This window comes from Canis lupus, chromosome 10, assembly GCF_011100685.1.
Source record: "Canis lupus familiaris isolate Mischka breed German Shepherd chromosome 10, alternate assembly UU_Cfam_GSD_1.0, whole genome shotgun sequence".
Taxonomy (NCBI): Eukaryota; Metazoa; Chordata; class Mammalia; order Carnivora; family Canidae; genus Canis; species Canis lupus.
Window position 1 is genome coordinate 26,385,714 of NC_049231.1, and position 12,786 is coordinate 26,398,499.

Here is a 12,786-nt window from a genome sequence, read left to right on the forward strand (position 1 = left end):
TATACAAAAATAAACTTCTTGAAGAGTTGGTATCAAAAGAAAAATAGAATGTAAGTTACCTCATTAGTTGTAATATTGGTTATAACTATTCAATTGATAATATTGATTATCAATTGATATTGATTGCTCATTGAAAATAATCTTTGGGGGCACTTGGGTGGCACAGTCCATTAAGTGTTTGACTCTTGGTTTTGGCTCAGTTCATGATCTCGGGGTTATGAAATCAAGCCCCATGTCAGACTCTGCACTCAGCACAGAGTCTGCTTGTGATTCTCTCTCCCTCTCCCTCTGCCCCTCCCACTTGTGCGTGCTCTCTCTCACTCTCTCTCTCTCTAAAATAAATAAATAAATCCTTAAAAAAAGAAAAAATAATAATAATCTTTTGGATATATTAGGTTAAGTAAAATATATTACAGAATTTAAAATAATAAACTTCTGGTGGATTAAAAATCATAAATGCAACAAACATTACAATAAAAATATTATAAGAGAACAGAGAATATTTTTGTTAACTCAAGATGTATAAGGCGTTCTGGATAAAATACACCAAATCCAAATTCTACAAAGGAAAATGTCAAGATTGACTATAAACAAATGTAAATTTTTTTTCTTTTTCTTGTTTAGAGGGTGGGGTGGAGGGCAGAGGGAGAGAGAGAGAGAATCTGAAGCAGGCTCCATGCCCAGCGTGGAATCCGACATGGGGCTCAATCTCACAATCCTGAGATTATAATCTGAGCCAAAATCAAGTGTCAGACACTTAACCAACTAAGCCATCCAAGCACCCCAAATGTGAAATCTCTATGAGATAAAAGAGAGCATACTAAGTACAAAGATAAGAACAAACTGATAGGGATGCCTGGGTGGCTCAGTGGTTGAGCACCTGCCTTTGGCCCAGGGCATGATCCTGGAGACCTGGGATCGAGTCCCACATCAGGCTCCCTGCATGGAGCCTGCTTCTCTCTCTGCCTATGTCTCTGCCTATGTGTGTGTCTCTCATGAATAAATAAATAAAATTTCAAAAAAAAAAGAACTGATAGAAAGCAGAGGTAGGCAAGCTTTCTCTGTAAAGGGCCAGATAGAAAATATTTTTTGCAGACCATATAGTCTCTGTGCCAATTGCTCATCTGCATCATTGTAATGTGAGATAATCATAGAAAACAGGTAACCAAGTGGGCATGGCTGTGTTCCGATAAAACTTTATTTACAAAACCGGGCCAGGGATTGCCACTCCCCTGGGATGAGTACTGGCAACATATAACACAAATAAAAGAGGGGCACCTGGCTGGCTTAATCAGAAGAGCATGTGATTCTCAATTACGGGATTGTGAGTTCAAGCCCCACGTTGGGTGTAGAAGTTACTAAAAAATAAATAAATAAACTTTAAAAAAAAGAAATAAACAATAACCACCTACAGCATATTAAGATCACCTGTAACTCAGTAAGAAAAATAAAAATAACCACAGGGGGAAAAAGAACATAATAAAGAAAAGAAATTCACGAAAGAAATAAAAATGGCCAATGTACTTGAAAAAAAAGAGGCCAGGATGCCTAGGTGGCTCAGTGGTTAAGCATCTGCCTGCGGCTCAGCAAGTGATCCTGGAGTCCCCGGACCGAGTCCCACATCAGGCTCCCCTGCATAGAGCCTGCTTCTCTTCTGTCTATGTCTCTGTCTCTGTCTCTCTCTCTCTGTGTGTGTCTCTCATAAATAAATAAATAAAATCTTTAAAAAAAGAAAAAAGAGGCCGATATAACCATATATAGGAAGAGATACTCAATTAACTAACAACAGGAAAATACAAACAAAAATAATATCAAGGTCATTTTACACCCATCCAAATGGAAATGTTTCAGGGTGATATAGTACTGAGTGCGGAAAAGAATGAGTGCAAGCAGACACGCACACATGCTGTTGGCAGGAGTGTATATTGATACGACCTTTTTAACAAGGGAATTTGGCAACATCCATCATCAATTAACATGTACACATCCAACCCAAATACAATGGCCACCTGACGGCCACAAAGACACCACTGCAGCTCCACAGAGAAAGGATGGACTTCTCAGTCAATGGTGATGGGACAATAGAATTCACCTATAGGAAGGGAATCTCAACCCAACCACATACCATACTAAAAATTATTTGAGATGGAATACAAGACTAAATGTGAAAGATAAACTGGGAAAGCTTCTAAAAGAAAACATTGGAGGATATTTTCATTGCCTTGGGTTAAGAAAAGATTAAACTGGACACAAAAAGCAATACTAAAAAATGATTGGTAATTTGAACTTCATTATAACTAAGAGCTTCTGTTCATCAAATAGCACCATTAAGAGAGTAAAAATGGAACAGGCTGGAATAAAATATTTGAGATATATATGTATATATATCTCCACCAAAGGATGCAAATACATAATTTATATATATAAAACATCTGCAATTACATATACATATATATATATATCTCCAACCAAAGGGAAGAAATCTAGAATACAAAGAACCACTACAAATGTATAATTAAAGGACAACCCAATCTAAAAATGGCAAAAGACTGTAATAGACACTTCATAAGATGATGCACGGATGGACCATACGAATGTGAAAAGTGCTAATTATCACTTGACATCGGGGCAGTACAAATTAAAACCACAATAAGATACCACAGCCCTCTCACTGGAATAGTTAAAATTAAAAGGACTGACAACACCAAACGTTGATAAGGATGCCAGGCCCCTGGAACCCTCAGACTTTGCGAGTAGACATTTAATGCAACCATTTTGGAAAACCATTCGACAAAATCTCCTAAAGCTGAACACACTTGCCCCCTTCACAGTTCCATTCCTGAGTATTCACCCAAAAGAAAGGACGGCTCTAGCCACCAAAGACATGTTCAAGAATATGCATGAGTCATAAAAGCCAAAAAGAATTTAAAAAAAAAAAAACAGAAACAAATCAACAGTGGAATGAAAAAAATAAGTACTTGTATATTTGCTCAATATCTACCCACAGCAATGAAAAACAAAAAAACTACTGCCACCCGCAAGAATGTGGGTGAATCTCAAAGACACATTACACTGAGCCAAAAAAGCTGACACAAAAGATAGCTTCCTGTAGGATTCCAGTGTAAGAAATCTCAAAAACAGGCAACACAAATAGAGGTCAGGATGGTGGCTACTTTGGGGTGTGGGGGATAGGAACTGGTCAGGCGCAGGGGGGAGCCTCCCTGGGCCCCATAAGTTTCTCTGGGTAGCCTAACACTGCCGTAGACTTCATTAAGTCCACCTAAAACTTCATTAAGCCATACACTTAACACTTGTGCCCGCTACTGAGCGCAATTTGTTATCTTAACCAAAAAAGGGATAAAAATATACATACACTTTGACTAGCAGTTACGAGTCTACCCATCGATCATGTGTGTCTACACGGATCACACACGTGCATGATGCAAAAACAGAACCTTGGAAACCATGTGAGGCCCATCCGCAGGGGCCCGCTAGAGGAACTGCCGTTTATCCGTGGAACAAGAAACACTGGTGTGAAAACACCCTCAAGCCACACTGTCAGAGCAATTCGCATCTTTAAAACCTGTCTGGGATGTGAACGGTCGTGTGCGTGCACATGAATGCTTAGACAGAATTGGGAAGAAGGGACAAGACGCTTGAGAGAGGACACGCTTGCCCTGGAGCTCAATACTCTGCTCGAGCCTCTGTCACCGGGCCTCCACATGGGGCCAGATTGCAGGATTATTTCAATCACACCTGTTACCCCCGAGCCCTTCGTCACTGCTAACCAAATAAATAAACCAGTCTAGAGACAATCAACGACCAAGTAAAATGAACTAAATAGACTCCCAAGTGAGGTACTTTCAGACAGAGATGGTGCCAAGAGGAAATCAAGCAGGATGACGCAAGAGTGTCTGGGGGGGGGGGGCAGTGGGAGGGGGTGAGGGGGTGGTGACACAGAGCTGCAGTGGGATAATAAGAAGGGGGTGGCCACGGAACAACCTAGGGAAAGATCTATGAGGGACAGAGGATTCTGGATGGGTCCTGAACCCTCAAAGCTGAGAGTTCACACCTGCGCATCTCCATCCGCTAAGACTAGACCAGGAGAAGCAGGTGCCCCCCCCCATCTCCTGCTGCCTCACGGCCCACCTCTTCCAAGTGATTGACCCAAGGGTAGACCCCACCACCACCACCACAGGGTCCTTCCCACAATGTTGCCCCTTCTCTGGTCTACCCAGGTACCCCACGGGTCCCCGCAGCAACAGGCAGGTGAGCCAGGCCCCTCCCCCATCCTCACCCCAGCTCTCTGGTTTAGCTTCATCTCCCTAAGTGACAGGCCAGTGGGGAGAAAGCTCAGCCCAACCCCTGCAGCATCCCCATGCCTCCTGCAGTTGTCCTCAGTCCACAGGAGCCACTCCGTGGAGGCATCTGTGACCAGTTCCCCAAGGGCAGGAACTCCATCTTCTGTTGTGTCCTCAGCACTAAGCATGGGTTTGGCAAGAGCAGCCACTTGAGGGCTTTTGTCGAGTGAGAGGCTGAATGAACATACTCCCCTATTTCTGTCTCCCCGGGCCTGGCCCAGGGCAGGAGCGTGCTAACGCATGGTAAAATGGTAGTATGCTCCTGTCCCAACGCATCTGTGCAGGTCCGCGCACTCAAAGACAGTGGAGATTCCACAGTTGTCAAATCTCTCAGACGACTCCACCCAACTCCTCCAAGAGCCAAAGCTTGACTTCTGTTTAGACGGCTCTGCCAATCGCCTCCCTGAGGAGTAGCCCGCCCTCCCGCTCATCCCCGCAAATGGGCCGACTGAGCACTGACCTTTTCTTGATGACTCAGTCACCAAGAGGAATGACTGTGCTGTAATGGGGCCAGGTTCTGTGTCTGCTTTTGAGGTTTTCTGTCTTCTTTTCCCCTGTTGGCATCATGTCTGCTTGGGTCCTAAGTGTCCATTCCCCTCCCGTGGGACCTCCTAGTTGGCTGCTTCCACTCTGCTGGCCCCATTCCCAATTACCAGTAAGTTAAAACTGTATATTAAGTAAGAGTCACTGGGAGCTGAATTAGCATCTAAGGGCCTATGTTAGACTGAGACTCTGTGATACCCATTTTGAGACCCTCAGTGGCCTTCTGTGCTCCTCTTCGTGTCCAGCCATTCACGGGAGACCCACCACCAACTCACCTGTGCACATTGCTTGACTTCTCTGCACAGTGGGAATAAGGACTGGGACCAGGTGTTTGACAGGGAAACCCAGCCCTAAAACATCCAGCACCACTGCCACCCCAGGGGAAGCTGGCTGGCAGCCCCCTGGGTGGCAGAGCCTACACTCACATGGTGAAGTTCTCCTCCAGGAAGCAGCGGTTACGCAGCAGGCCTGCCCAGAGCTGGACGCCGATGATGCCGAAGATGAAGAAGACAAAGAAGCAGAGGAGGAGGACGTTCCCCAGCATGGGCAGTGTGTCCAGGAGGAGGTTCACCAGGATCCGCATACCTGTGAGTGGGGGAGAGTGGAGAGATTGTCAGACTTGGGAGCAGAGGTCCCAAGAGGAGAGAGGGAGAGTAGGCTCAGGAAAAGAGGAAGAGGCACTGGGAGGAGAGGTGGGGACACACAGGTAGAGGCTCCTAACTGCTCCCAGCCTGCTTAGCGGCCATCAGCGGCCATTCTCCTTGGTGTCTGCCCCTCCATCCAGAGGCCATGGAAATGGCTCTGGGCCCTACCACACTTCCACCAGCTTCTGGATGAATTAGCAGCTATTTATGGAACACTATTTACATGCCAAACTTTCTTCTGGTAATGCACGAAGATGATCTCCTTCAGAATTCACAACTCCGTGAGGGTGGTGATGTTATCCCTATTTCATAGAAGAAGTAACTGGAAGTTCATGGAACTAAAACAACTTGCCCAAAGTCACACAGCTGGGAAGCAGCAGGGTCTGGATTTAAACCAGGTGTCCTGAGACCATGTCTGGCATTCCCTCCACAACCCCCAGTTACCTGGCAGCCTGAGACCGAGGCTGGCTCATCTCACTCTGCCCAGAATCCACCCAGATGAGCACAGTAGGTGCCTAATGAATGTGTCCCAAATGTCCTTCATTGCTGGGGCAGCCGCTGGTTCCCCGAGCATGTCAGGATACAGCAGTGCAGCCAGCCGGAGCTACTGGCTTGACCCACCCCACCGCATGACAGAACCAGACCCGGCTCTGGGTCAGCACACAGAAGAGCCATTGCCAGCAGCGGACTCCGATCTGGCCTGATAGCAGCACAGGCCTTTCCTTCCTGAGGAATAGCTACAAAGAATCAGCCACGCCAGAGGCAAGAAAAGAAGAAATGAGGAAATGGCAATGGAGACAGGAGTCCCTTGGCCGGGGGGGGGGGGGGGGGGGGGGGGGGGGGGGGGGGGTCAGGGTGACCAAGGGGGCTTTCCAGCTGGGTATGGAAAGGGGAGAAGAATGTACCAGTTACATCCTGCAGCGGCCTGACATCCTGAAACCCTGCAGGTAGGGAAACCATACGGCCTCTGATTTAGAGAGATCCGGATTCAAATCCTGCCTTATTTGCCATGAGACCCTGAGCCAGTCCCTTCCCCTCTTGGAAAACGAGGCCTCTCAGCAAAGGTGGGATTAGACGGCAGCCACCCTACAAAAGCTCCCCAGCCTCTGGGCCACACCCCAATCTCAGCAAACCCCAAGGCTTCCCACCCTACAGCTTGTAGCCCTACCCCCCCATACACTTACCACCCTTCATATCTACCTCCCCATCCTTCCCTTCTGCCCCTCCTGCTCTGGGCTGACCCACACCACCATCTGCACCGTCCACCCCTCTCCCTTTCCACAGGCTCAATCCCGGCCCCCACCTGTGACACTCACCTGCTCTCCCAAGTCTGGGTGATGTCACCCACCATCACGACCTCATTACCCCTCTGTATGCCGCCCAATCCCGCTTGACTCCACGCAGAATGATCCAGCCACCCCAGTAACTAGAGAATCCACAGGAGTACAAACCCCCAGCTGACAGGCCACCTCTCTGCTTTGGCCCCGCCACGCTTCCCAGTCCTGTGAAAACAGCCCCACTCCCCCGCTGCCAACCCGGTGGTTTGGCTGGGCTGCCTAGAGATCACCTGACGGGGCCTGGCCAGTCAGTGCATTCTGTTCCCCCAGCCCCAGGGATTGGTCCGGAATGGGCATGTGACCCCAGCCAGGACCAATGAGGGTCAGCCCTGAGACTTGTGTGGGAACTGTAGGGGGAGGGAAACCCTCTTCTGCAGAGCTGGGGAGCCGGGGAGGGTGAACGCCTGGAGCTGCTGGGACTGTCTTGCCTTTGCAGGGCAGCGCTGCCTGCGATTGAAGCCAGCCCAGGGAAAACGGAGCCCGGGACAGAACGAGGGCAATGCCGGACAACTGCCTAGAAGGGCTGCAGGAGGTCCGCGAACCTTACGACACTGCTATAAAATGTGCAGGTATGACATCATCAGTTTTTCTTGGGAGAAGGTCCACACAAGTGTCTGTGGCCCCAAAGTGGGTCAGGAGCTAGTGTATCACTCTTGAGTGCATACCTTCCAAGGTCCTGTAACGTCTGACTCCACCTACCTCTCTAGGTTCATCTCTCTCAATATCTCTCTCTCTCTCTCTCCTCTATGCCTATTTTTCTCTCAATACCAAATTATTTGAAGTTCCGTAAATATAGCAATATATCCCTGGATTTCACACCTCCGTGCTTTTACTCATGCTATTCTTTCTGGAACACCCTTCCATCTCTCACACCTGGCAAATCCCTATTCGGCCACCACAGCCCAGTTGAAGCTCTACTTTCTCCCTATAAAGCTTTCCCCTACCCTTCCTTAGTCCTTAGGTAGAGTTCATCCCTCTCTCTTCTGCTCTGGGCAACCTCAGCACTTCTGACCTAGCCTAGGCTGCCTTGTACAGTTGTATAAGTTGCACACTGCACAACCTTAGAGGCCCCATTTACGAGATAGTCTTCTAGCCCTAGTGTGTAATTATCTGTTTACCCTCCTACCTCTTCCATTGGGCTGTAAGCTCCTGGGAGCAGGGCCTGTGTCTGCATCAGTATTCTCAGAACCCAGCGGGTCCTAGCCCAGAACAAAGGCTCGGCCAGCATTTGTTGAATGACATGCTAAGTCATGAGGAAAGAATGGAAGACTGGAGAGGGGAGGATGAAAAGATGGCAACAAGGAGAACAGGGGTCCTATCCAGATTTTGATTCATTCCAGAGGTGATGCTAAGGTGGTTGTTAATGAGGGTAATTATTGCAGATCTGCATCATGAGCTCTGTGTGGCTTGATTTCCGATCAATAATTAATGCCTACCCCATCCTCCCTCCCCCACAAAACTAGGTCACCCTCCTCCTGAGAAAGCAGTGGGGCTCCCTTGCAGGCTGCTGCCTCTGGTTAAGAGCAGGCCAGGGTGAGTGAGGGCTCAGTACCCCACCCCCCACCCCCAATGGGGCAGCCAAGGGTTGGGAGGAAGGAAGCAAAGAAACAGACCAAGCAAGCACCCTTGCCATGCATCCAAATCCACCCAAATGTGACATTAGCCAGTTGCAGGCCTTTTTGGTGCGCCACCATCCATTCGGCATCGCAACCGCTCAAGGGCTTGCAGTATAGCAGCAGGGGGACAGGGGACCAGTGCTGGGAAACACAACCAAGCCTGGGGAGTGGTGGCAGCTCTGGGGCCCTTCCTGGAGGGACTGACTTGACCTGGATCCTGAAGGATGATGGGGGCTTGTGGCAGAGGCACAGGGGGATGACCATTCAGAAAGGGCATGGGGACCACGCAGGGGGGTGGCTGCAAATCGGAGTCAGGGCTTGTGGGGCTTCAATGCTAGGTGCCTGGTCAGGGAGGCCCAGGGGCAGATTCTGAGCAGGCCGAGCCCCGGACGGGGCTGTCCTAGGGGACGGGGACAGAGGCAGGATGCCAGCACTGGCGGCCAGCGGCCACATTTGAAGAGGCTGGGTGGGAGGAGGCAGGTGGCTCTGCACAATCCCAGCCCGGCTGCTCCGTGGCTGCTCCCCTGAGCCCAGCCTTTGTTGCTCAATTAATTACATTTCCCTTGTTCTCCAGGATATTGAAATTCTGAAAGGCTCCTCAAAACCTGCTCGGCTGGCTTCCCTGAATGGCAGCCTGTTCCCCCCACCCCTCCTCCCATCTGCAGAGCCAGGCCCCAGCTCACTCCACAGCCCTCCCTGGGGCCCGGGGAGTCCCAGGGCCACTGAGCCAAGGCATAATTAGCTAATTAGGGACTCAAAACCAATCCATCGTTTCCATGCCAGGGAAAAGGGGCCACAGGATTAGGGAGTCAGGGAGGACCCTGTAAGACCCCAGCTAATCCTCCTTTTATGCCTGCAGTCAAGTAATTAGCTAAGGCAAGTTGGCCGGTTCCTCTCTGCCCTCAGCTCCCCTGGCACCGGGCATAGGAGGTAGAGGCAGAGAGGTGAGGGAGGAGAAATGGAGATAGAGGTCAGAGTTGGAGAGAAAGAGAGACCAAGAGAGACATCTGCCTCAGACCATCCTTCCTACTCATGTCCCTCTGTACCTATCCCCAGCCCGGCCCTCCTCTGCCAGGAAGTCTTCTCTGATTTCCACCCCCAGTTAGCCAAGAAGCCTTCCTGCCTCGACTTTCCCCAGGATCTCATTCCCCATCTCTCGGGATGAGCTTATCTGGTTCTGCCTTTGTAGTGTGATTTTTGGGCCTTCAGCCTGGGGCAAAGGCCAAGGATACGCTCCAGGCAACCCAACGAGTGTGGCTGAAGGCCCTGCTTCCCAAGCCAAGAAGGGAAAGAGGACCCCAGAGTCTCCAGGACATCTAGTACAGTCTCTACTTTGGTGAGTGTCCAGAGCAACAACACAGGACAGGAAATGTGGGTACCAGTCCTGGCTGGGCAGCCTTGAGACAGAGCCTGCCCTCTCTGGGTCCCAGCGGCCTCACGTACAGAAGACAAGGGTTCCTGTCCAGCCAGCCTCTCTAGAAAAACATAGGGTCAGGATACCTCAGAGGGCTATCTGCCCAAAGGCAGAAGCTTCCAGCAGTCCATCTACCCCCATGGGGAAAATACAAACTCATCCCACCCGCCAGCCCCTACTCAACCCAGCCTATCCCCCCAGCCACACCTCCCTCCATCCACTGTGCCACACCTGCACCTGCTCTCCAGCCAGGCTGGCACATGCCCCCCACAGCCCTACTCTTCACCTTCACACATGTTCTGCCCCCACCTACATGGCCCTACCCCACCTCCACCACACGGGTTCCTGTTCCTATTGGGCATTAGTGCCGGGTCCGCTCCCCAGGGCGGCAGGGCTCCATGCCGGTGGGACACAGCCAGGCCGCTCCCCTGCCAGCCCTGGAAAGCCCTCACACACTCACAAGGCCATCTCTCCTCCTCTCTTAGCCCTCAGCCAAGGGGTTGTCTCTTCTGGTCCCCGGGCTGGGCTGGTACCCTACAATGAGCTGCCCCCCACTCTGCCCTCCCTCCATCACAGCACTTCTTGCCCTTTTGGCCCTCATCGGTTCATGGCCCTACCTTGGCCTCCCAAATTGACAGTAACCTGAATGTGAGGCCCCTGAGGAGGGTTCTGCATCCTCCAATCCAGCCCAGGGCCTAGCACAGAGTGCCTTCCCCCACTCCCCACAAAGATGGCCATGAAGAAGTGATGGATGGATGGATGGATGGATGGATGGATGGATGGATGGATGATGGATGGAGCCATTCAACTAATATTTAGTGAAAACCTACTATGTGCCAGGCACTGTTCTAGGCTCAAGGGTGCATCAGTTAAAACAATGAATAAACAGACCAAGCCCCCTGCCTTCAGAAGGTGGACATTCCACATAGGGGTAGGGGGAGAGAGAAAACCATAAACATAATAAATAAGTTCATTTCCTCGTTTGTTGGGTGGCAGGTGTTATGAAAACAGCAGGTGGAGGGGGAAAGGATGGGGAGGCCAGGCCAGGCCAGGGATAGGGTACGTTTAAACTGGCAAGACGATACAGGGCACAGACCCACAGGAGGTGAGGGCATCAGCGGCGCGAGCATCCGGGGAAGAGCTCTCCAGGTCGGTGGAGCAGCCCCAGCAAAGGCCCAGGGGCAGCGATGAGGCAGGCACTCAGGGAACAGCCAGGAGGCCAGTATGGCTGGAGGGAAGTGAGCAAGGGGGCGTGGAAACAGGGCTGCCCTGCAGGTGTGAGAACTCTGGCCTCTGTTCCACTGAGTGTCATGGGCGAAGGGAGACGTGGTCTGAGGAGGGTCTGAGAGATCACCCCAGCTGTGGGGGCAGAAGGGGCTCTGCTGGGCCAGGGTAGAAGGACACCTATAGGCAGACAGCCTGCGGGACAGCGTACAGTCACCTGGCTGTGACCCTCATGCACACACATCTCGGGATGGGGGAGCCAGGCCTGTGGACTCCAAGGCCAGGGTGACAGCAGCCATATGGTGGCTGCCTCCTGAGCACAGCCCTGCCCTCCCCTGGGACAGAAATGGGGAGCGCTGAGGGGCACCCAAGAGAGATGTGGCCCGGCTCGTGCCCTCCCCACATCCTCTCTGCCAGACGCCAGGCTTCCTGTGTGACTCTGGGGGGCACTGAGTCTCCGGTCCATCTGTCCCTCTCTGTCCTGCCTCGCCCCTCCCAGCCATCGCTCACCTGCCATTACGATAATCCACATCTGGCGGGGTCCAGATGACAGTGACAGTGGAGGCTGGGGACGTGGCTAAATTCTAGAGCTTTCTGAAGGTCAAAGCGATTAGTGATGGGAGGTGGGGGGTGGGGGAAGAGAGCAGTCAGGGCATCTCCAAGGTCTGGGGCCTGAGGCCAGAGCCACGGAGCAGCCATCACGGGAACACGGGACTGTGTTTGGACACGTGGAGTTGGGAGTGCCTGGTGTACATGGATGTGAAGTCATTTCATAAGCTCGGTGGGGTCTGGGATTCAGGGGAGAGGAGTGTGGCCTGGGACTATCAGGACGGTGGCATAGCTGGAAGGAGACAGGTGGCAGGGGGGCAAACGGATGGAGCCACTCAACCTTTTCACCCCTCTTCCCCGGCACTCCTAGCCCAGGCCCCCTGCTGCAGGAGGCCCTTGGTGACTGTGGGGGGGGCTGGAGGGGTAGGGAGGGGGGCGCACCTCCTGATGGGCATCTCCCCCGGAGGGCCGGGGTGCTCTGCAGACAGGAGCTGTCAGCCCAGATTAGCGCAGCCACTGTGCCAGGCCAGCTCAAGCGGAAAGAGCCGGACCCGCGCCAGCCTCTGCCAGGGGCGCAGCCCACAGCCAGCGGAAAGGATGCCGGACGGAGGGCAAGAGGGCCCAGGCTGTGCCGGCCCAGGGGCTCCCCCTCTTCAGTCTGGCTGGGGCAGCGGAGGGTGCTGAGCGGCCGGGAGAGGCCGTCTGCTGTCCCTGCCGCTGCCAACGCCAACTAATCAGGCGCACAGTGGGCGCCGGGGAGGCCCGGCCGGGCAGCATACGGCCGTGCTGCCGAGGACACAGCTGCTGGCCCCAGCCCAGCGGGGAGGTGGCCTCAGTGCCACCCCCGAGCTGGAAACAAATGCCAGCCAAGGAGAGTGCACCCCTACACCCTCCATCCCGGGAGAGTGCTCGGGCCGCGGGAGGTGGTCCTAGCCCCTGTCCCAACCCACTGTGGCCCAAAGAATGCCCACTCATGCTTCAAATGTCCTGTTCCCCCTCCTCTGTTAAACCCCCTCAAAGTACACGGTAGTGACCCTTCCCCTCGGCCCCCTGCTGCCTCCATTAGAGCACCCGTCCCATTGCCCGTAGGTCTTGGCT

The 12,786-nt window shown here is 52.2% G+C and overlaps 1 protein-coding gene across 1 annotated transcript in view; it reads right to left on the reverse strand.

The window, feature by feature from the left end:
• Positions 1-12,786, reverse strand: part of CACNA1I (calcium voltage-gated channel subunit alpha1 I) — a 117,804-nt gene that overhangs the window by 48,165 nt on the left and 56,853 nt on the right. Inside the window, exon 6 of the mRNA XM_038551567.1 lies at positions 5,330-5,489. Within this exon, the coding sequence (XP_038407495.1) occupies positions 5,330-5,489 (160 nt within the window). The remainder of the gene's footprint in view (positions 1-5,329; positions 5,490-12,786) is intronic.